Genomic DNA, 26066 nt, shown 5'->3' on the forward strand with positions numbered 1-26066 from the left:
TCTATACAGGCTATAAGCAGAGGAGCACGCCTCAATAACTGGACCATCAAGACAACCAGAGCCCGACGAGCCTCGGGGTAGTAAGGCTAAAACAAGCATCATGCACTGTTTTTATTTACTAAATGATTTTCTTCTCGCATTTTAATTCCCGCAATAAGATCTTCAATGTTCAAAAAAATTAAGCAATTTATCAAAGCATTTTGACTTTTCTTATGAATCAACACTCATTATTATTTCTCTCATTACTTTACTTATACAACATTACTATTACTTATTTTGATGAACCAATGACTGTGACATGCAACGAGACAATGCAATAAACGGACATAGATTTAGAGGAAGATGACATACCAGAAGAGATTGTTAAGGAAGTTGAGAATTTTGAGAACAGACCTAAGTCCAACCTGGATGAAACAGAAGTTGTTAACTTGGGAGATGTAGAAAATGTCAAAGAAACACGAATCAACGTTCACTTATCGCCATCAGAAAATAAGGAATACACAAAATTTCTAAGGAAATATGAGGACATATTCGCCTGGTCATATGATGACATGACTGGTCTGAGTACATCTATTGTGGCTCACAAACTGCCAACTGATCCAACATGTCCGCCGGTAAAGCAAAAGCTTATAAAGTTCAAACCTGATATGAGTCTGAAGATCAAGGAAGAAGTCACTAAGCAGGTCAAAGCTAAAGTTCTCAGGATAGTAGAATATCCGACATGGTTAGCCAACATCGTGCCAATGCCAAAGAAGGATGGGAATGTCAGAGTCTGTGTCGACTACCGGGATCTCAACCAGGCCAATCCGAAATACGACTTCCCTTTGCCAAATATACACATCCTGATCGACAATTGCGCCAAGCATGAGTTACAATCATTTGTAGATTGTTTCGCTAGTTATCATCAGATCTGGATGGATGAAGAGGATGCTGAGAAAATGGCTTTCATTATGCCGTGGGGAATATATTGTTACAAGATGATGCCATTTACCCTAAAGAATGCAGGGGCCACCTACATGAGGGCCATGACTACTATCTTCCATGATATGATACACAAGGAGATTGAGGTGTACGTAGATGATGGTATTATCAAGTCCAAGAAAGCCACTGATCACATGGAAGATTTGAGGAAGTTTTTTAATAGACTACGAAGGTACAACCTAAAACTGAAGCCCGCTAAATGTGCATTTGGGGTTCCTGCCGGAAAACTACTTGGGTTTATTGTGAGTCGCCGAGGAATAGAGCTGGATCCATCGAAAGTCAAAGCTATTCAAGAGTTGACACCGCCAAAGAACAAGAAGGACGTAATGAGTTTCTTGGGAAGACTTAACTATATCAGCCGGTTCATAGCGCAGTCTACAGTTATTTATGAGCCAATCTTTAAGATGTTGAAGAAGGACGCCACTACCAAATGGACTGATGACTGCCAAAAGGCCTTCAACAGAATCAAGGAGTACCTGTCAACACCACCAGTCTTGGTCCCGCCCGAGCCAGGTAGACCTTTATTACTTTACCTTGCAGTATTGGATGGAGCTTTCGGTTGCGTTCTGGGGCAGCATGACGAAACGGGGAGGAAGGAGCAGGCCATCTATTATCTCAGCAAGAAGTTCACCCCGTACGAGGCCCGGTATTCTCTGTTAGAGCGCACCTGTTATGCTTTGACTTGGGTAGCTCAGAAGCTGAGGCACTACTTCTGTGCCTATACTACATATCTCATATCAAGGATGGATCCATTGAAGTACATCTTCTAGAAGCCCATACCTACTGGCAATCTAAGCAAGTGGCAAATCCTATTGAGTGAATTTGACATTGTCTACGTGACTCAGAAAGCGATCAAGGGACAGGCACTAGCAGATCACCTCACTGAAAATCCCATGGACGGAGAATACGAACCCCTGAAAATGTATTTTCTTGACGAAGAGGTATCCTTCATAGGAGAAGACATTGCAGAATCCTGTGATGGTTGGAGAATGTTTTTCGATGGAGCAGCAAATTTCAAAGGAGTTGGCATAGGAGCAATCCTAGTATCAGAAATCGGTCAGCATTACCCGGTGTCTGCCAAACTCAGGTTCCCGTGCACCAACAATATAGCCGAATACGAATCCTGCATCTTAGGGCTCAAGATGGCCATTGACATGAACATTCAAGAGTTGTTAGTGATCGGAGATTCAGACTTAATTATACATCAGGTACGAGAAGAATGGGCAACCAAGAACTCCAAGATACTCTTGTATCTTCACCATGTGCAATAATTGAGAAAGAGGTTCACAAAGACGGAATTCCAACATGTTCCCAGAGTCCAGAATGAGTTCGTCGATGCATTGGCCACCCTATCATCCATGATACAATATCCGGACAAAAACTTCATTGATCCTATTCCAGTAAGGATCCATGATCAGCCAGCTTATTGTGCTCTTGTTGAAGAAGAAGCAGACGGAAGGCCTTGGTTTCATGACATCAAGTAATACTTGGCGAAACGGGAATACCCAGAACTTGCAAATACTACTCAGAAACATACACTTCAGAGGTTATCCAATAACTTCTTTCACAGCGGAGGAATCCTGTATAGGAGGACTCCTGATTAGGATTACTAAGGTGTGTCGACTCAAAAGAAGTATCTAGGCTACTAGAGGAAATTCACGCTGGGACCTGCGATCCACATATGAACGGTTTTGTCTTAGCAAAGAAGATACTCTGAGCTGGTTACTTTTGGATGACTATAGACATGGACTACATCCAGTATGTCTGAAAATGCCATCACTGCCAGATACATGCAGACATAATAAAGGTACCTCCAAATGAGCTTAATGCAACAAGCTCACCATGGTCGTTCGCTACTTGGGGAATGGATGTTATTGGACCAATCGAGTCTGCCGCTTCCAATGGACACAGATTTATTCTGGTAGCCATGGACTATTTCACCAAGTGGGTAGAAGCATCATCTTACAGAGCAGTGACTAAGAAAGTCGTGGCAGACTTTGTCCGCGACCGCATCGTTTGTCGATTCGGGATTCCAGAATCAATCATTACTGACAATGGCTCCAACTTCAATAGTGACCTGATGAAAGCTATGTGTGAAACTTTCAAGATTAGACACAAGAATTCTATAGCCTACAGACCTTAGATGAACAGGGCCGTAGAAGCCGCCAATAAGAACATCAAGAAGATACTAAGGAAAATGATAGAGAAGCATAAGCAGTGGCACGAGAAGATATCATTTGCTTTATTGGGGTATCGCATCACAGTCCGCACATCTACTGGGGCAACCCCTATATGCTGGTTTATGGTACAAAAGCCGTCATTCCCGCCGAAGTGGAAATTCCTTCCTTAAGAATCATATAGGAAGCAGAACTCGACGATGCAGAATGGGTGAAGAGTCGTTACGAGAAGCTGGCTCTTATAGATGGAAAGAGGATGAATGCAGTTTGCCACGATCAGCTTTATTAGAACAGAATGTCTAGAGCCTTCAACAAAAGAGTCAAGCCGAGGCAGTTCACATCAAGGCAACTGGTGTTAAAGAAAATTTTTTCACATCAAGATGAAGCCAAGGGGAAATTCTCTCCCAACTGGCAAGGTCCATACATGGTTCATCGGGTTCTGAAGGAGGAGCCCTCATACTTGCAGAAATGGATGGGGAAGTATGGCCAAAGTCGATCAATTCAGATGTAGTCAAGCGTTACTATGTGTAATCTTTATGTTTTCCTATATGATGTAAATTGAACTATGCCTGACCTGATTCCCGTTTAAGAGGGGATACGTAGGTATCCCTATGAGTTCGGTCACAATTCAATAAAATTTCCATCTCCCCTTCTCATTTCCCCCCGCAATTGGAAACTGGGGCAAAATTTTGAGGAGGACCCTCAAAATTCCGAAGTTGATTTCAGCCAATCATCGCAAGCAACAGTCAATAACATCAACCCATTAAACTGGGGCAGAATTTTGAGGAGGACCCTCAAAATTCCGTAGCAAGAGAGGTTGCAGTGTCCTGAACCACGTCACAGTTATCGGTTCATCTAAAAAATTATTATTATTATGTCATAATTTTACTAAATCATGCATGTCTATTACTGAAACCGCCTTGTTTAGCAACGCTACCCCAATGATACATATAGTATCACCAAATCAAAGCCGAGTAGGTCAAGTAGAGCCAGCGGGGGATACGAACTAACCGCCCCCCTTTTAAAAAACTCACGATTTTTCTTTGGATGCAGGCACTTGATTACAAAATTATCAAATATACTATACACTCACGAGAGAAACATTGTTCAGGAATACAACTCTTAGAACCGTTGCACTTACTCACAAGTTCTATCCGCACACAATAGTGTCCCCAGCAGGCACAATATCCCCAGCAGGCACAATATCGCAATCTGCTATCAGCTAAGAAAGCTCTATTACCATTTGCTATCTTATTTTTGCATAAGGCTTCCATTCTGCCTTCCGAAGTTAAGCTCTACCTCTATCTGCACTTCTGTATTGCATAAGGCTACCATTCTGCCTTTCGAGACTAAACGTTGTCTCCATCTGCATTTTCTGCATTGCATAAGGCTACCATTCTGCCTTCCGAGGTTAAGCTCTGCCTCCATCTACATTTCTGCATTGCATAAAGCTATCATTTTGCCTTCCGAGGTTAAGCTCTACCTCCATATCCATTACACGGCTGAAAGATCGCCACCTTATCTACGTTTGCATGGCTGAAAGATCGCCACCTCTACATTTGCATGGTTGAAAGATCGCCACCTTATCTACGTTTGCATGGCTGAAAGATCGCCACCTTATCTATGGTTGCATGGATGAAAGATCGCCACCTCTACATTTGCATGGCTAAAAGATCACCACCTTATTTACATTTGCATGGCTAAAAGATCGCCACCTTATTTTCATTTGCACGGCTGAAAGATCGCCACCTTATCTACGTTTGCATGGCTGAAAGATCGCCACCTCTACATTTGCATGGCTGAAAGATCGCCACCTTATTTACATTTGCATGGCTGAAAGATCGCCACCTTATTTACATTTGCATGGCTGAAAGATCGCTACCTTATACTACATTTGCATGGCTGAAAGATCGTTACCTCTACATTTGCATTGCATGGATGAAAGATCGCTACCTTATACTGCATCTCCATGGCTGAAAGATCACCTCATACTACATCTGCATAGCTGAAAGATCGCCTCATACTGCATCTGCATGGCTGAAAGATCGCCTTATACTGCATCTGCATGGCTGAAAGATCGCCCTATACTACATTGCATGGCTGAAAGATTGCCACCTCTATATTTGCATGACTGAAAGATCACCACCTTATTTACATTTGCATGGCATAAAAATCTCCACCTTATTTACATTTGCATGGCTGAAAGATCGCTACATTATACTGCATCTCCATGGATGAAAGATCACCTCATACTGCATCTACATGGCTGAAAGATTGCCCCATACTACATTGCATGGCTGAAAGATCGCCACATACTGTATATGGGCTGAAAGATCGCCAAATTATCCAAAGGCGTCATTTTTCGGAGGCACCATTTTCATAGCCCGAGAACACCATGCCATGGCCTGAGGATCCCTTTTAATCTTTTGCATATCATTATTTAAAGGCATCATGGTTCGGAGGTGTCATCCTCATAGCCCGAGAGCATCATTTCATGGCATGCGAATCCTTTATTATACGCTTCATGGCCCAAGACATCATGGTCTAAGGACGTCATTCTAACTGTCCGAACACAATCATCATGGTCTGACGAGAATTTGCATCATGTTTAAATTTATGCACAATATATGCTTGTATTGCTTATTTGCAGGAAAACCGGCAAGCAACGGCCATCTCAACAGGAGCGATTCTGCTCCAGTTCCCGCAGCCATGTCAAACCTTAACCATTCCCCCGCCCTGAATATTGCGTCCGTTCTCGAAAGTCTCCATCGGCATACTCCGCCGACAGATCCTGAACTACATATGGCCTGATTCCTATAAGACCAGGGATATGAAGGCAGCTCAGAAGCCAGGGCGCGACCTAAACCTCTTCGAACCATTTCGTTCGGTCAAAATTGGCCATCATATCTTTACCCAACAACTCTTCCATCCTTCCCGAGTAAAGAGGGGCAGCTGTTGATACCCAATTTTTCCTTGTATATTTTTAACATGCAAAATACTTTCAAATAACATATGTATGCATATATAAGCATGTCCAAATATTTAATTATTATTTTTTAAATTTTTTACAGATTATTAAATCAATTTATTGCCCTATTTTATCCAGAAAAATCCAATAATTATTTCCGAAATTATCATTTTGGTGACTCATTTATTGAATTTTCATATTTATACTAAAATATAGCTAAGATAATTTTTACATATTTTTACAAATTTATCTAGTATTTTTTAAATCTAAATTGCATATAATTGCAATATTAGCCTCTTTTTGGATTTAATTACGTTTATATTTATAAAAATTAAGTCCAGTATTTTAATTTGATATTTATACTATTAGTCATTTTAGTACCTTTAATTTATTTCCAGCAATTATTTTACTATTTTGTATAAATCAAATAGGGAAAAGTGGCTATTTAAATGTTAGCCCAATTTCATTTCGATTATAGCCCCAATTCGGACCCCAATGAATTCAATTTAAACCCAATTTTACCCCGACCCAATTCCCATTCAAACCGACCCATAACCCTTTTAAACAACCTGCTCGGATTCTCGTTTAATCCCAGCCGTTGATCTACGGCTCACATTAACCCTTTCCTAAATTAATTCTCAACTACCCCCAAATCCTAACCATTTCTTACCTAAGGCCGCCTCTGAATCCCCCTTCTCTCTCAATCATCTCTCAAACCCCTCTCAAACCCTAGCCGCCGCCCTCAACTACCACCCGAAAACCTCCCAAATCCATGGCTTCCAAGACCATTGGAGGCATGTATCCACCTCCTTTGGTCTCTACGTGCCCGATTATTATGGTTTCAAGGCCAGATCGTGAAAGAACTTGGTTCAGACCTGGGTCGATTTCAGTTTATGGTTGTTCTCCGATCATCTCTGATCTTCTCCCGGCCAGTTATGGCTATTCGAGTCTGATTCTTGACTCTCATGCTTAGATCGATGGTCTTCAAAGCCTTTCTCACCATTTGGGGTTCTTCTGAAACCCTAACCTTTAAGGTTCTTCCGATTTCTTTTAGATCTGTGTTTGCTCTAAACCTTTAAACATTTTTCCTTAAAGTTTCTTCTAAGACTCTACCTTCAAAACCTTTATCATTTCCGATTAGGTTTTCTGTTAAGTTGTTTAACACGTTTTGCTGTGTTTCCTTATGACATTCTTCTACTTGAGTTTGCTTCTTAAGGGCCTTAACTCCTTTCGAGGTTTCCAATTCTATTTTTGTTAGTATTTGTTTGATTTATTTGTTTTTCATCTCTAGACTCGATTGGTGGTAAAAATCCTAAAATTTTGGGTTCATTCGAGTTCTGAGAGCATTTGATGTGTGATTTACTTGTTCATCATCTCTGAATCCGATTGGTTTTAAAACCCTAATTTCCTTGGGCCTATTCGAGCTTCTAAAGCTGTTTCACCTGTTTGAAGTTGCTCGATTGGATTCGATATCCTTTTTGTTTCAGCATCTGTTTCTTTATGTGATTTGGTTTCTTGCAATCATTGAAACTAGACTATACTTTTCAGATAGGGCCTTTTCTTTACTTGACCCTTTTGCATGCTTCTGATACTCTCTCTTTTCTCTATCACTAAGCTAATGAAGTTGACCTATGTGACTACCATGTTTCGATAGTTCACTCTCTACTAATTTTGTGATTGTTATTGCATGCTGCTTCTCTTTGCCATAGTTTAGCCTCACATGCCTAATGTTTTGTGCACTCTATTTATATGCTAAAACAGGACTCATGGTTCTCTCTTTGATTGACTCTGAGCTTGTTTCTGGGCTTGATTTGAAAACTTTCCTTAGACTTTCGATTCTCCTATTTTAACTTGGTTTATTTGCTTACTCATGGGAACCCATGTTATTCTCCTTAAATCAGTGATTTCGAAATCCTTGATTCCCTGATTTACTATGTACTAATTTTCGATTATCTCCATATTCTGCAACTTTATTTTGTCTTCTTACCTTATTTGGATTAACCGAGTATTTCAAGGATACTTCATTAGTTGTTCCCTTAATTGAACCTCTATGTACTTACCCCTAATTTTCTATTCTGCACATGATGCTCTACTTGATTTCTTTCCTTAAATGTTTTCTGCCTATTACCGCTTAAATTTAACTCCTTAATTAAAGGAAGTACTTACACTGATTTGATTTTAATTAGTACATAGTTCCATAATTACTGCTAAACTATGATTCTTGCCTTATTTTCTACCTGTTTTTAAACTATAAGTACCTTGCTCTTTCATTAGCACAAACACACAAACACTCTTAGTTCTGAACTCACTTATACTCAAAACATTCTCTCTTACTTCACAACTTCTACTGTGGCCTATTTAGCTGGCTGAAAGCCAAAGCTATATTTCAAAAATCCTACTACCTTTCTTTACTACGTTTTGCTTCTTTGAACTGGTATGTCCTAATTAAGTTTTCAGCATCGACAACAACATGGTTACTTAATGTTCTTGCATTCTTGTCTGCCTACTTCTTGTATTTAATTCAGTACTTTATTTTAGCATGCTGTAATTTCTTTCTTCCTATTCTGAATCTATGTATTATAAATCTTAAACCCCCACCCCAATGTGTTTGATACTTATGTTTGTTTGAGGCATGGCAGTATGGAACATTGTTGTCCATAACTCGAACTTGATCCCCTGGGATCATAACCTCTATGTCTCTCTGATGTTGTGTGTTCTGGTAGGCTTATAGGCATGCCAACATCTTCTATTGTTGTGCATGCCCAAAGTTGACCCTTGCCTAAGTACATAGGCTCTTTGCAATAAATTCCCAACCCCTGAACCCCTTTTGTGTGAAGTTATCAACTCTGTAACTGTTCGTAAAGCTCTGTTTCTGCACTTTCACTCTCTCTTAGACTTAAGTTCTGTCCCCCTCTTGTGAGCCTTGCCTTGGGACCTATGAGCTCCCTCTGAACTCGGACCCATGGGGGTTGGCACTTCCACACTATACTTGTCCCTATTCTGGTTATGAAACTTGGGTGTGAGCATTGCCCAGGGTCCTATTGAGGCCTTTAGGAAACTCTGACACACTCAAGTCTGAAGAAAGGCTTTGGATCAATGGTCTTTGAGTTGGTTTATCTCATAACTTAGAGAGGAAGTCAAGAATCAGGCTTCTTCTGGTTGTACGTTTTTTATGTAATTTATTATTCTGGTTTGTAATAAGTTGTAATAAACATTTGGGGTTGGCTAGTAAAAAGGGTCGGGTAATATGCATACAAGGGTAGAAAATATGCCTATAGGATGTTTTAAATTCTGCATATTCAAACTTCATTTAGAAAACATGCCTATAGGGTGTTTTAAATTCTGCATATGCAAACTTCATTTAGAAAACATGCCTATAGGGTACTTTTTAATTCTGCATATTCAAAACTTCACCTAGAAACCATGCCTATAGGGTGTTTTAAATTCTGCATATTCACTACATATAGAAATCATGCCTATATGAGTTTCTAAATAATTCTGATTCGTTTTATTCACAATCAATGTTAGATTTCATGCTCCTAGGAACTAAAATCAGTAATAGTAGATATTATCGCCTGCAGAACCTGTAACCGGTTTAATTCTTAATTTTGTACATTCTGAACCTCTTTTAATAACCTAATTCCCTCGCTTAACAAGGTTTAGGAAGCATGCCTATAGGACCCCGCCTAAACATTTAGGCAAGCCTTAGAATAATAACTGCAAATTGAATCCATTTTGTTAATCGCTACAACCAGCAGGCAGGCCTGATTCGAACTTCTTATCTGATTTATGTAATAAACAAATCTGCCTCAATTATTAATCTCCCTCATCTTCAGTATTTTAAATCAGACCTAAGCAGTACGTGTAAGACATGCTATTTATGTGTTTTGTTTGAGGAGGTATACTTGAGCCTATATGCTTATGTGTTTCCCCTTTAATATGCAGTATGTATTTTTTTTGTATGTCGTCTTAGAGTTTTTACCTTTGAAACTTCAAATAAGCCTAATATCCCTCCCTTTTAGGATTAGTAGTCCTAAGTGCCTCCGGGACTGATAGGAATGGGACGGGTAATATCATGCAATAAGTAATCGAGACCAATCCGTGCTTTAATACCTTAACGGGGTGGGAAGGGGAGATATGGATATGATGACCACACGATAATGTCGCGTGTGGCCCCTCATTGAGGAGTGATAACCGGACATTGTGTGGGGTGATCCATATTTTTAATAAACCTAGGACCCCCTTTATTCTTTATTCTTTTTTTTAGCATTGTAACTCTTTATTTAAAAATCAACTCTTTGATCGTTCTTTCAAATTTGTTTACTTTCAAACCATTATGTATTGAAATCCCCTCTTAGTTGAGCCTTATTTGCTTATATGTTAATTGCACCCGAATTCACAATAAATGTCTGGCCGGGAACCACGCTAGTGGATTCTGAGGGGTGCCTAACACCTTCCCCTTAGAATAATTTCAAGCCCTTACCCTATCTCTAGTTATTCAAATCAAACCCCATTGGTGTCCTAATGCACCTTAATCATTAGGTGGCGACTCTTCAAATGCAAACCTAGTTCCCAAAAGGAACGAGTTGTCCCTCCAAATGTCATAAATCCGATTTCGCAAGAAAAAGGGGGCGCGACATGTAGTTGTTGAACAACATCACTCCCGACATATGTGAGGAATCAATAACCAAGGGTTTAAAGGTAAGATTAGGGATAATGAAACCTTGGGTGCGATCTAAGTAAGCTGTAATTAAAGCCAGCTAGTGTAACTCGGGAGAGTATGTTTAGTAAATTGTCGTAATTACTTGGGAGAGAATTACAATACGTAGAGCGCTCATGATCGATAGAGAACACTTAGGCAAAATTATAGAAGACATAGCGGGAAAATTTCCGACAATTGGGGAAATCATAACTCTAGACCTCCTTAATCTTTTCTCCAACCTGTAGTATCTTTAGTGTTAATTTATTATTTTAATTTGTTAGTTAGTTAGTTAAACACAAGAATCTTAATATCTATAAGTTAGGAATTGTTCAAGCTTGTATTCTTGGTAATAGTGAACAACTATAGCTAAGCCTTAGTTCTCTGTGGGATTCGACTCCGGACTTGTAAATCGGATTATATTTACAACGATCGCTTTCTCCTTTTTATAAGGCATAGTTGGGCGTGATCAAATTTTGGCGTCGTTGCTGGGGAACTAACGATGTAGCTGTAGGTGTACATATTTCTAGGTTGCAAGTTTGAACTGTTATTTTTATTTTCGTGTATTTGATTTATTTATTTTTTGATCTGAGAGACATGACATCTTGGAATTATGAGAGTTTGATATTGGTAATTCTACTTTTGATCCCTGTTATGCATATTGTGGAGGAAACCACGCAGGGTAAAATTATCAAAATATTCCCGAGAGTGAGTTATGTGCACCAACTCAATCTTATGTGTGGAATGTGTGTGATATGTGTGGTGGTCAAGATGATCACTTTCATGGTTGTGCTTATAGTCCTTATCTTCCCCCAACCCCTCACTTTGATGGTTCTTCTTTTTCTTGTGAAGTTAATAGGAACAAAGAACCCATGGATGCTGATCGGAAAGAGATCAAAGATATGTTAAAGTATTGCACGGAACTATATGATAAGAGACCACGGCATATACAAAGGCAAGCGGCAACTATTTATAACTTGGAGGCTCAAGAGAATAAATTAATTGCACTTTGTAAAGCGCAACAAGTTGATATTGTGGATAGTAGCCAATATGAGCATGAATTGGCTGCAGAAATTGCCATTATACTAGAGGATTTAAAAAATTACGAGGATGAGCTAGAGGAGAAGGCCAAAGTAAAACATCAACAATCAAGCGAACTAGATTTTGAGGATACCGATATCGTAGAAGAGATACTAGAGTCAACCAAGGATATTGAGGATACATATTTAGTTGACTCTATTATCATTAGTGTTGAGAATGTAGACAGTCCCAATGTTCATGTAGTTGAGCGCATTGGTCCACACTCCAAGCATTTTTCCACATTGTGTTTGGATGATGATATAGAAATAGATTCATCCGAGCCACTTGAGGAGTCAAGGAATGAGGAACAAGATGCCTACATTCTGGAATTCTTCTTGCCAGAAAGTCGGAATTACACACCTCATCTAAAGGCCAAGAAATGCAAAATACTACATTATTTTATTGGGCCAGTCAGATTCGTTCCACCACCCCAGGAGCATGATCATAGAGCAGAATCAAAACTTGGGGTCCAATTTATAAGTTCAAAGTGGAGGCAGAAAGTGATTCGCATCGTGCCGCGACGTTAAATCAAGCGCTTGTTGGGAGGCAACCCAGCTTTACTGCGTTCTTTTATTTTTTATTTTATTTTTTAATTGTATTATTTTTGTAGTGTCGATTTTTGTTTTTCTAGGAGCATGGAAAGCAAAGCTATTGGAAGGATGCAACAACAAACCAGATGGTTGGAACAAAGTGTGAGGTACCCACATGAAGAACCAAGCCTGGGAGAAGTCTGAGTACCCCGTGAGATGCTAGTGCTTCGGCCTTTGGCCTACCAGAGAGTTTCTTTAACCCTCTTGTATGTATGGATGTGCATTGGGGACAATGCACAATTTTAAGTGTGGGTGAGGAGATTGTCTGGGTGACTTTCTATACTATTTTAGTTATGTTAGTTTAATTGAATATTTTTAAAAAAAATAGAAAATATTGGACTTTTCCCGACGATGGATCTATTAGACAATTTTCTTGAGGGATTTAAGTTTAAAGAAAAAAAACAAAAAGATTTTCTTTTGTTAGGTAGTGTAGCAATTACCCCTTGGTTTTTCTTTAAACCATAGTTCTTTTCCAAGGGTTTTGTTTGAACATGGTGTAGTTAGTTTTTTTAGGAATATGAGTCATTGTGTTGTGTTTTGAAATGAAGCAATATCTCTTGACTTTATGCCTTGAGAATAGTGAGTACTTTGGTTGTGACGCTTAGGCTCAGTTTTTGACTCTTGTAGAAGTACCTTAAATTGTATGATCTTAACTTTGCTTAACTGCTTTGACTAGAGTGTCTATGAATCCAATCCTGAGTGAGTTATGTGTCATGTGTGTGTAAGGTTTTGCGTTATTTAGTGCATTGCATTTGATGTCTAGAACTTGCGTCGTGTGTTTGCAAAGCGAAATAGTAGTTTTATTCAGTCTTGGAAGTGATATAGGCATTTCTTTGTTGAGCCAGATATATATATTTTACCTGCCTAATTGTTATGTATCGTAGTTAACCCCTTTGAGCCTGTAATCTTGTTTCTTTGGCAACCACTTTACAAGCCTTACCCATTTGTTTGAATTAACCATATATTTGAACCTTCTAACCTCTCATGAGCACTTGAATTGTTATGAGCTGTGTAAAAGTTAAAGTGTGGGGTGGTTGGTTTGGCTTTTGAGTGGAACTAATGAAATAAGGAGAAAGGTGGACTATTTTGAAAAAGTAAGAGCCACATGAATTTAAAAAAAATAGTTGTATTGTTGCGAAAAATATTCCTTGATAAATGGTGGTTCTTGATGTAATTGTGCTTAAAGAAGTATGGGGTAATATATATTGATGTGAATGTGGAGTTTGGTTTGACATAAGTATGGGGTGAATGTTAAATTATATGTATTAAAGTGCTTAGGGAGGTGTAGTCACTCTTATATCTAAATGTATCTCACACGTCCTGCAGCCTACATTGCAACCAAATAAAGTCCTACTTGATCCTAGACTGAATGACCTCAATTTGTAGAGTAGTATACTACGGGCAAGTCTATGGTGCATCTTTTGTGGCATACGAATGTTATTTCTGAGAGTGAGTGAATTCTTTCTATCTTGAGTTCCTAAGTGTTCTTAAATTTTATTGTGTGGAACTACTCTCTTTTGTTGTGTGAAGGCACTTGATTCATGAAGGAACGGTAATGTCAGTGACCTCTATGTTAGAGTAAGTGGGTGAGTTGTGAATAATGCGTGGTACTTATGAGTCAAATATTGAGGTGAAGATGTTACGCTTTTGTGCTTAGTCTATTTTAAATATTCTTGGTGTGATGAGTTAGGAGAATTGTTTTAAAAAAAAGGTCGTGTCTATATAAAGTGTAGTTTGATTGCTCGAGGACGAGCAATGGTTTAAGTGTGAGGTGTTGATGATATGCTATAATTATGTATTTTAGTCACTTATTACACTCAAATTTACTGCACTTTAATTGAGTTTGAACTTTAATCGCTAGTGTCTTGCACTAATTGTGTGTTTTATGCCTCGTAGGAGTGATTTCGAGCTATGTAGATATTATGGAATGAATTCAAGTGATTTGGAGCTTTGAAGTCTGAGTAAAATCTCAAGGAATTAATCTGGGATCGTGTTCAGGGGTCAACGGATGATAGTTAGAACAAACGAAGAATCGAGTAGGCATATTACGCACTGTCTAGTAAAATGCACATAATATTTTTCGCAAAACTCCAATTGGTTCCACAATATATGGTTGGAAAGATAACTCAAAGGACTACAACTTTCATGTTTTACGTTTTTCCAAATTCCCAACAGAACAGGGTGAAAAGTGCGCGGCCGCGCTCAGACCGCGCTCGTCAGGCAGAATACTGGGCAATATGCGTGGTCACGAGTGCGGTCGCGCTAGTCAAATCCTGGAAAAGTGTTTTTTTCGTGTAGGAGAAGGTATAATTATTTGGGCCCGACCCTACTTGGTATATACACATGGAAAAATGGTACTTTAAAGGGTTGGACATACTTTTGATATATTTTAGACCTAAGGAGGCAGAAACGCAATAGGAGCAAGGCGTGGAATTCTTCTACGAGTTTTTCCTTCCTCTTCCTATTTTTCATTATTGGTTATGACTTTTAGTATTATAGTTTTATATACTATTATGAATAGCTAATTTGTTATCTAGGGTTTTAATGGAACCTTTTGTAGGATAAATTCTTGTTATGCTTTTATATAATTGAGCCGTAGTATTTTCTCTATTTGTTCAATTATATTATTCTTGTGGTTGATTGAAGGGTCCTCAATTAGCTGTGCCTATTTAGCGTGTATTACTCGGGAGAGAGCGCATATTTAGGTAGTTGTTAAACAACATCACTCCCGACGTATGTGAGGAATCAATAACCAAGGGTTTAAAGGTGGGATTAGGGATAACAAAATCTTGGGTGCGATATAAGTGAGCTGTAATTAAAGCCAGCTAGCGTAACTCGGGAGAGTATGTCTAGTAAATTGTCGTAATTACTTGGGAGAGAATTACAATACGTAGAGCGCTCATGATCGATAGAGAACACTTAGGCAAAATTATAGAAGACATAGCGAGAAGGATTCCGACAATTGGGGAAATCATAACTCTAGACCTCCTTAATCTTTTCTCCAACCTGTAGTATCTTTAGTGTTAATTTATTATTTTAATTTGTTAGTTAGTTAGTTAGTTAAACACAAGAATCTTAATATCTATAAGTTATGAATTGTTCAAGCTTGTATTTTTGGTGATAGTGAACAATTGTAGATAAGCCTTAGTTCTCTGTGGGATTCGACTCCGGACTTGTAAACCGGATTATATCTGCAACGACCTATTTGTCCTTCTTATAAGGCATAGTTGGGTGTGATCAATTACTATCCGCCAATTAGGATCCCTTCCGTACGCTAGACGAGATTGTCAGTGTCGTATAGGAAACCAATATCAAGAGCAATTGAGAGAATAGAAAAGAGAAATGAGAATAAAAGAAAGCTTGATTGCATAAATGAAAGCTATTACTGAAAAGCAACACGGTGTCGAAGGGGAAGAGACACCAGTACAGAGAATTATTTGCTTGCTAGAAAGTTTGATTGCTTGATCCCCTAGTACTTAAAAAAATAAACCAAAGTTACAGGACTTGACATAACTAAGCTAGAGAGACATAACGGAAATACATGAAGTAAAACTACTCTATATTTACAATAACGGCAGCAACCTTCTCTTTAGCATCAGAGTCTGCACGCGCGGTGCTGTTGACATCTGCCTGCGGCTGGGCGCTGGCGAGGGCTATCGGTGGTGCGACATAGGCACAGGCGCACTTGTCACTTGGCGCGGCCAAGACCACGGGACCGTCCATGGCGCTAGGCGTTGGGAGGCTTGCCAGGACGCCATAGGGCGCGTCCAAGGGGGTCCAAGGAGGGCATAGCTGGAAAGGCGTCCATGACAATTAACACGTACTCTAGTATAGTTTCAATGGTCAGGATCTATTTAGTCTTTAACTATAGTTAATTCTTCTCTAACTTTTCTCTATTGCCTCTGTGATAACACATACATGTCTTCTTAATTTTTACTCTCTCCTCTCTTCATTCTTCCTTCTTCAAACTCCTTTAGAACTTTCAGCCAAATAATTTTTCAATTATCTCTATCCATTCTTCAAGATTTGTATAGTTTATATTGCTCTCTTTACAGATTTGATAATTATTTGTTCTCTTTCGTCCTTAAATATTCAGGACTGATTTTCTTCTTGTCATAACAAGTCCCCTATTTGGTACTATTTGGTTGAAGATGCAGCATATTGTCCTTTCCTAAGAATACTATTTATTCACTAGTAATATGATTTTGTTCCATTTTAGAATTGAATTACATATAATACACGAATTGAATGATTCATAATTGTTAATCCATTACAGAACATCTCGAAACTGGAAAAAAAATGCAGAACTTGCTGGAAGGGTAAAGAGAAAAGGGGGCCTAGTCTAGATTCTCCAAGAGGAAAGTAAAAGTTAGAGAATAATTAACTATAGTTAAAAACCAAATAGATCTTGACCATTGAAAGTTTGAAACTATATTAAAGCACGTGTCAACATATTAACGCCCTATTGAACTTTACTGGAGGGAATTTTACTGGACTAGATCTCAACCCTTTGGAAATGTCCAACCAGATAGTAGCAGTTAAGAAATCATTTAAGTTCGAACTCATGAAAGTGCAATTAAATAGTACTATAGTAGAAGTTGTGGGTTTGAGCACCAAGGAGCAAAATGAGGAGCTCCTAAAGAGGGGTAAAAAAATATATTAGTGGTAGAAGGTTACTAAATTCTAACTCATTGTATGTGCGCGCGCCCGCTTTTTACTTCTTTTGGGGGTAAGACTAGGTGTGGATACAAATATCGGGCACAGATAATATCTATATCTCATTTTGATCCATAATATTAATTCTAATTTGGGGTTCATGTTCTTTACAATTTCTAAGTTTTCAACTTTAGAGAATGACATGGCGTAGAATCTTTAGTACTTTGGAGAATTTATCTGCATCAACTATAACTATAATCTAGTCTCCTAGAAACAACCTTTTTACCCTTTCGGGATAGTTGTAAGGTTTGCGTACACTCTACCCTCCCAGGGTTTGTGTTGTTGTTCTATAACTATTATCTACCTCACTCAAGTTTGAATTGTGATGGTGTGCTGTGGTTTTATCATTAGATACAATGATGCTAACCTTGTGCTAGCTTCTTCATTAGTCCTGGAGAGAGCTTCAATTATGTTGACAAAAGCAAAGGCTATGCTAAAAAAAAAATTGCACACCTAGAATTTGAACCTACAGTATAAAGCAATTCTTGAACAACCTTTGCAGCTACACAAAAAGCTTCCAATATGTTAAGGGCTTTCCATCAAGTTCTGTAGTAATTCTAGTCCTGAGCTTGTGTACACCTCTACCAATTCCCATCCAATCGAGAATCGCGTACCTTTTGTTGGCCATGCGCTTGGAGCAAAATCAGAAGTCAAACACAGGAAAACAGATGCATCTGTTGATTGGTAACCGTACATCTCCACTTAACCCACCAATACCCCATCCTTAGCAACTGGACTAACTAAAATCAAGAGGCCTTAAATCGCAATGGGAATAAGTCAAAACCAGCAGAACTTTACTGTCTTAAAACAAATTTCCCAAAAATAGCAACTGGACTAACTAGAAGTCAAAGGCATTAAATAATGGGAGAACCCAGAAGTTGCATTTCCCACCTAAGGCTGTATTGTGGTCCGGGCCCTGCCCGGTACCGCGAGACCACGGGCTAAACGGGCTGGTCCAAACGGTCCGGTCCCAAGCGGTCCTAGGAGCCCACTGTGGGTCGGTCCTCCATGTTGAGACCGCGAGCCCGGGACCATTTAGCCCGGGAACGGCTAGCGGGCCTGGGCCGGTTCAACCGGGCCTAACGGGCCCAATGGCTATTTTTCAAAAAAATATTTTTTTTTAAATTGGCCAATGGTTGGAAGTTTAAAAACTAGTCGTTGGCCTGCCAATAAAAATAGTCATTTGGCCCATAAACTTTTTATAATTACACTTTTTCCCTATTCTCAACTATAAATACCCCCTCATTCTTTCATTTTTACTCACAAAATCATCAATCTCTCTCTCTAATTTTCTTCTATAATTCCTTACTTTATTATTGCAATTTGTGAAAAATTGTGAAGTTGGCGAATTGAAGTATTCAAGTCTTCAACGATATACAATTTTCAAGAAGTTGTTCGTCAATTCGGTAAACTCGTTCCAACTCTTGAGTTTTACTATTATAGTTTTGTTTGATTTAGTTTGTATAATTATAATTAATATGACATTTTCTTTGAAAAAAAATGTTTGGTGGTAAGGAAAAATCTAAATTGGTGAATCTAGTGGTCAAGTTATTACTCCTCTCCCGGCTCCCCGACGCAGACCTGTTACCCGTCCTCCTCCACCTATTATTCTTGATAATACATGAAATTTGTGAACCTTAAAAGGATTTATGAAATTTGTTAGAGATAATACATAAACTAATATGTAACTTGTATTTTGACACATCTTCATTAGTTTTTTTTTCCTTTTAATGGTGGTATTAACACCTTGTTGTGCTCATTCCATTGGGGGAGGAAGACTAAGAACGATATTGTCATTTTTTGTTAATGTCGTAATAATAAAAATTATAAGGCATTCCCTTGAATATTTCTTTGCAATTTTTTGTGTTTAAATTTGAATTAGAAGATTTAAGTCACACTTATATAATATAATTTACAAGAAATTGTCTTAGATAAAAAAAAATTCAAAAAAAATAGCCCGGAACACTTATGCACGTGGACCCGGCCCATTTAGCCCGGAACCATGTGGGCTTAGGCCCACAGTGGGCCGGTTCCACCCTCCAGGACCGCTTGAGACCGGCCCGCCAGAGCCCGGGACCGTTTGGCCCAGCCCGTTTAGCCCATTTAGGCCCGGGACCGGACCACAATACAGCCTTATTCCCACCTAAACCAGCAGTTCTTTAGTCTTCGGAACAAATTTCCACTAGTGATCATTTTCTTTCACTTGGAGTAACTGCAAAGCAAAGCTACCAAATGAACCTTCCCCACTCGACAAGAATTTTGGACGCACAGTTTAAGTAAAACCTCCTTTACAAACCCTCGTAGAGTAATTAAAATCAACTCAAGACCTGTTAGTGGTGTGCAAAAGAATATTGCTAAGAAGATTCTGGCAGTCAATCTTCGTAATCTCCTGCATGCTCCAATAAATAATTTGCAGCTAGTTCCTCATTGCGATCACAAGCTAAAAAGGCCTCAATAACAAGAGCTCGATCAAAACCCATTGCCTCGAGCTGCAAATATGAACCAATTAATTAATGTACATCATAATATCCATTCATGAATGAAACAGAAAACAAGAGCTAGTTGGGGCATGAAGAGAGATGACTCTTACTCGCTCGATCGCCTCCTGCTCTTGTGGAGTGACACTAACTGTGTGGGGCATGTCCTGCTCAGGCTGATCAAATAGGTCCCTAGAAGAAACAAGGGCAAAGCATGTCATCCAAAAGCATCTGAGGTATTTCATTTCTTTTTCCCCATTGAAAAGACCTATGGTATTCCAAATGTGGCCCTGGTACTATTATTAAATCTAAAAACAGAAACACCTTAGCTCTTCGCTAGTAAGAAAAATGAAAATGAGAAAATTCTCTTTAAATTCTGTGCTATGCTTAGATACTGGAAGTAATGCAAAATCTATTTCTAGGCAAATAAATTAATTAAAACAGCAAAGAATAAAGCACCAAATTAAACATCCACCTGATCTGAAACAGATAAATGATAGAATGTTTTTTTCAAAATTACATGCACCCTTACCATTTCAAGAAAAGATACATGCATCCTTCTTCTTTTTTCTTTTTTAACAAAATTTTTTACCCTCTTCTTTTTTTGGGGGATAAATTATATAAATTCCATGTGTAACTATAACTTGATAAGGAGTAAGCTGAAAGCCACTAACCCATCAGAACCATCTACTGGTTCATTGATTAATTGAAGAAACTCTTGATGGTGCTCTTGTATCATTCTCAAAAGTTGAGGATTTTGCTTTCCAAGTTCCTGAAGCATAGGCTGTACAGAAAGAATGAACTTGCACATTTAGACAATGACAATGATAAACTACACTAGAGGACGAGAGTTACTTGCCTGTAGAATTTGCGGGTTAGATTGAACCATAGAACGTAATGCTTGAAACTGCAAAGAAAACAAAAGAGAAATTTAAGGGGCAAGAAAGTAGATGTCCGGGAAATTTAAGCACAAAGGAATGTCCAATGCAATCTATTCTACAGAGATACGGCTTAATCTAATTACTTCAAGTTGAGCAACCTACCACCAAAACTGAGGACCATAGGCAAAAGTCAAATTGAATGCCTAAAAGATGAATCTTACCTGTTGGTTATTCCTGAGAAAATCAAGGGATCCAAGGGCGGCAGCACCACCAACACCAGCAACATTCTCCTGTAGAACTTTCAGCTTAGACGACATAAGAAAAAGGATAAACAAACGTAAGCATCAATCAAAAACTGTAGTAGACCTGCGGAAACAAATTTAAAGGAGCTGAATTGGGTGCTCCAGAAACAGGGGCAGCAGGCACTGTAGTAGTCCCTATTGCAGAATTACCCCCGCTACTAGCTACTGGTATAGCAACTTCTGCTGTTTCAGGAATCCCCTATTAACAAAAGGAAGAAATCCCTCTCAAAAGACAAAAAGAATAAGAGAAAACAGACTTGCAGTGGATTTTTCCTGTAAAGTGGGGCAAACCAGGTACATACTGAATACAGGTAATCAATAGCCCTTTCAGGATTGTTATAAGCTGCTCTAAGTGCCCGTGTCACTGTTTCTTTATCCCAATTGCCACCGCCCATTTCCATAATTTGTTGTATTGTCTGTTCAAGATTATTTCCAGCAACTAGATTTGATGCAGCTTGACTAAAATTATCAGTTGGAAGACTGCAGCAAGGTAAAAGATGTAATAGTTATCTCGAGCATGGGAATCAAGAAAGAACATGCAAAGAAGTATGCAAAAGGAGATCTTATAATGAAGTAAACTGGTAAAGTGTCTTACCTAGCTGTTGCAGCATCAGATGCTGATGCAACATCCTTAGGCTCCCTACACAGAATGTTCATGAGAAAAGCAGAATCCGAGTAAACAAGAGTCAAATTATGCTGACACTGAGATTGTTGACTTACGGTGCTGCTGGAGTCACTTCAGGTGCTGGAGTCGGTTTGACTGTAGGAGCTGAAGGCTGCTAACGTTCAAAGAATAAGAATTAATACTATGAAAATGAATGAATGGACACTACCTGGAGAACTCTATCCCAAAATGACTACAAGAAGAGAAGTACCGGTGCAGATGATGTCCCACTTGAACCAACAGTCTTGCTCTGCAGAAAGCACATTACGCATAGAAGGTTAGAAATGCTTTTTGGGATAAGTAATCAAAAAATTTATAAATGCTTGCACTAAGCCAGTGCGACAAAAGCATAACTATAAATTGTGCATGCATCAACATCCTGTACTATAAGTAGATTGTACCAAAAAGCTAGCAAGAAAATACATCTTTGATTAAGGCTATGTATATTCCTCCTTTAGCCTTCAAAAATTCTATCATTTCTTTCAAGTCACACAGTCCACCAAATGGCTTGAGGGCAGTATTCTAAGTCTTTTGAGATTTATTGCACAACCCTTCTTTCTTCCAACATTGCAGTAGCTCCATAGTGGATTTTGGCTTGAGGGTTAGAAAATTAATTGACTGGACATCATGCTGATCTCAGGATATTATGCTCAGCTGCTCGCATCCTCTGGATGCTCTGATATAAAATCCTTACTTCATAAAAAGAAAAGATTTCTCAAAGGATAAACGGGTATGGCAGCACTTTTACAAGATATGAGTTAGGTGCTGAGGAAGTGCAAAGTTATAGGTAAAGAACTTCACAGATAAGGAGAACACGAAGATTTACAGTTTTACCTTGCTAAGCATGACAACAAGAAAGCCATCTTCAGAAACATTATTTTCCAATAATGTGCTTTCATCCTTCAAAACCTTACCATTGTGAATCAGTAACTGCTGCCCACATGGATAATTATCTTTTCCTTGTATATCCTCAATGTTTTTCTTGACTGCGATAATCTACAATCACAAGAAATCCAATCTAATTGACCGAAAAAGTATTATAAGTCATCACACAACAGTAACCACTATTTCTATAGAAGTCTTTAATTTGAAGTCAAAGCAACCATATCATTTTTTGATGAAGAAAAGCAACATTGTCATCTGAGACTAGCGACGTGAGATTCTTAGGATTTGAGTCACTATACGCACTAAAAAGTTACAAGAACTCTTCAGCTAAAGAGTAAGGAACTTCATATGCAATTAAATATTTGCAAATGTTTTTTTTAATAAGGAACAGTATCTAATTCACAAAAGCCTGCAGAACAAGTTCTAGCTTTAAACAGCTTAGAAATCCATGATTCAATCATTTGCCTATCCACTATCATAATTGAAGAAATGTTTTAAAGTACTCATACAACTGAATTAATTACAAATAATTGATCTTAACCCTCCTTCAAAGCAACAATCATTTCTAACACTCTGCTTCTCAAACAACAGTAAAATCAGTTAAATGGATAGTCGGCTATCAAAGCACACTTTTTGTCATTTCCTAAGACATGGAAAAAATCGGCATCATAAATAAAGACCAAAGGCTGCTTAAATTACTCAACGTATAACTCTGCCCAATTCAACGATTCTTATTTTCTCCACAAAATTTAGTCTCGCGGAAGAATATTCACATTGGCAGAAAATCTTAGCATTATGTAACACACGGTTGTTCAAGTGCCATTCTTTACCTTAATGTAAAGTAAATTAAATCTAAATAAGGTTGGGACAAACTTTCCATTTTACTCCCTCTGTACCAATTTATATAACACTCTTTTCCAATTTGTAAGCTCCCACAATATGTTTGACACCATTATATTTCTACACAAACTTCAGAACTTCCAAGAATTCAGATTTATTAATCTATTCAAATTTGGAGCCTTGGCGTAACTATAAGAGTTGTTGTCGTGTGACCGGAAGTTCAAGCCTTCAAGGATTCAAACCGTGGAAACAACCTATTGCAAAATTGTAACATAAGATTACATATGATAGAACCCAATGTGGTTCAACCTTTTCTTGTACCTCACATGTAGCTACACGAGAGTTAGTGCACCAAGCTGTCCTTTTTATCAAATAACTTCCAAACCAGTACTTCAATATTTTGTTCCACTATCATTCATATAACACATAAGTCCAATAAATCATAAAAGCTATGTCTAATCAAATTCCTGTCATATAAAATAGGACAGAAAAGTTCCAGCTCATTCAATACCACCATCGAAACTATCAAATTACTTTAAAAAGAAAAAAAAAGGTGCAAAATTCGGAATTAAAGAATGCTAAAAGAGATAGAGAGGGACTAACGGTATCGGAGGGCTGAACCCTAATTTCGAAGTGACTGCCTTTCAGAGTTTTCACTGTAAGCTTCATATTGTCGAATTGCGAATTTACTTTTGAAAGAGAAAACCCTAAAACACCAAATGCTGCTATGAATGTCACACAATTATAAAATGTGCTTACCTTACAAGATTTGGTAATGAGAGAGGAGCACTAATGGGTTTTGATTTTCAACCTATTTGCAGTTTGTAAGAAAATTGAGTTACTAATTTTAACCTTTTGTTTTACGAGTATATGGTGTTAGAAAAAGATGTACTAATTTCTCCGTTCTAATTTATGTTTACGTGAACTTTTTTTTTTTCCGTTTCAAATAAAAAATTTAAAAATAATTTAGCTTAAACTTTCAATTCTACTATCGAGAAGCTTTTATAATCACACAAATACTCTAACCCTTTTTAATTTGTTTAGAACCACAAATTACAAAAGTTTTTATTTTTTCTTAAACTTTGTATCTAGTCAACAAGTTCACAGAAATTGAACGGGGAGTATATTATTTTAACTTTTTGTTTTACGAGTATATTGTGCTAAAAAATTTGATGGAGAAAGAAGGAAAAGAAAATAAGAGAAAGGCTTGATGCGTGATGCGATTATTGTCTCAAAGAGTAATTATGCACACAATGCGCATCTAGGATACAACAAGTATGTTATGAGTTGTTATTTAAGTATTCAATATAGAGTGAATGGCATCTCCTTTTATAGAGAATACTAGTAGGGATAGCCCGGGGGCTTCGCCCGGGCCCAACATAAACAATCTATATTGTTTCATTACACTATGTTACTTCTGATTCTCACCGTAACATTTTGACTTTCTCTTATGAGAGTTCTCACTAATTTTTCAAATTCTTTATCATGATTTTTTGTAAGTGCTAAAGAGAAATATAAAAAATACTACTACTGTAAATAAATGTATAGTGACAATATCTGCAAGGACCCAAAAGCAAAGCGCATAAAGTTCTTTATCCTTTGACTTTTAAATTTTAGTTTTCAATATCATATAAGTTCGTCAAAAAGTAGATCGAGCTGAGCGCGTTGTGAACTAAATCATCAGAAAGGACAGACCCTGTATCCAAAATGTGCGAGCCTAGTTGATCTGCACAAAGTTAAAAGGAGTATCCATGAAAATGTTTATGATCATTATTATTTCAAAAATGAGTTGATAACAGTATTGTTGAACTAGAATCAAGTGAAACTTTATTAAAATATTAGTAAATGAATAGCATAACGTATGTAAATACAAGTATTGATAATGAGCGAAGGAGCATACCAATTTACATTTGATAACTTTAATGAAATTGGTAAAATTATATCTCAAGAAGGCTAGTACATGCCACCTCTATTAATATTTTCAGATGTAAGCCACTTCTTCTCAGGAAAAGCATGTAATTGTATCTCGCAAAGAACTCGTCGTATAGAGAACACATACTAACAGGAAAACTCTATCAATACGAGAAGACTATCCATAAGCACGTCAGTCAACATATTCAAAGACTTTTTTGCCTAAATCAAGTTAAAATCAGAGGACTCTTTACTGGAAAATTATACTTTTAACTCCTTTGTTTCGCCTTTTGCCATTCCTTCTTATTTGTACAAGACCTTTTAGTTGGCGAGTTTGTATCTTTGTGTCAAATGAATAAGCTTTACTAACTGGACCTTTTCAATGCAGTCAAATTCGTCCATAACTTGCACTAATCAAGTGATTTATCAAAAACTCTTCTTATGTGTCTAAACAACAGCAACAACTAGTTTGAGTGTGAACTCCTTGACGGTTTTATATGAGTATGAACTTCAGCTAACAAAATGGAGCAACTATAAAGTATCCTACATAACTGATACGTCTTCTTAAGTAGAAAATTTACTTGCCAAATGAAAACATCAAGGCCGTTTAACAATTGTCATCTAATGTTTTTTTACAAATGGAAAGAATGCGGGTAAGAAATAACATCTTATGTATCTTATGCCATAGTTTAATGTCTAGCAAGCCGAAACAGTATCTGAAAATAAAAACACCAACTAACTTTAGTTATAGCCACTAAGAATCACTAAGCTTGGAAAGTAGGTAAGGAACCCAAATTGGATGTTTCAAAATTTTGCCCTACAATAATAGCTGCACAATACTTTTTGCAGTCATGCAAAAAAACTAATTATACAAAATAATTTACACAAGCTAGTT

General features: G+C 37.9%; 1 protein-coding gene across 4 annotated transcripts; it reads right to left on the reverse strand.

The window, feature by feature from the left end:
- Positions 1-19057: 19057 nt before the first annotated feature.
- Positions 19058-24125, reverse strand: LOC107761114 (ubiquitin receptor RAD23b). 4 transcript variants are annotated; one of them, XM_016579282.2, is made up of 13 exons: positions 23864-24079; positions 22370-22531; positions 21747-21785; positions 21592-21650; positions 21467-21511; positions 21174-21351; positions 20936-21070; positions 20791-20859; positions 20548-20595; positions 20363-20472; positions 19802-19880; positions 19539-19700; positions 19370-19423 (listed from the first exon to the last, which is right to left on the reverse strand). In XM_016579282.2, the coding sequence occupies exons 1-12, from the start codon at positions 23927-23929 to the stop codon at positions 19584-19586; spliced, it is 1107 nt and encodes a 368-aa protein (XP_016434768.1). In that variant the 5' UTR covers positions 23930-24079; the 3' UTR covers positions 19370-19423; positions 19539-19583. The 4 variants fall into 4 exon arrangements, with proteins under 4 accessions (XP_016434770.1, XP_016434767.1, XP_016434769.1 ...); XM_016579284.2 differs by having other exon boundaries at positions 19058-19700; positions 24020-24125; XM_016579281.2 differs by having other exon boundaries at positions 19058-19700; positions 23864-24080.
- Positions 24126-26066: the final 1941 nt, after the last annotated feature.

This window comes from Nicotiana tabacum, chromosome 20 (genome assembly GCF_000715075.1).
Source record: "Nicotiana tabacum cultivar K326 chromosome 20, ASM71507v2, whole genome shotgun sequence".
Taxonomy (NCBI): domain Eukaryota; kingdom Viridiplantae; phylum Streptophyta; class Magnoliopsida; order Solanales; family Solanaceae; genus Nicotiana; species Nicotiana tabacum.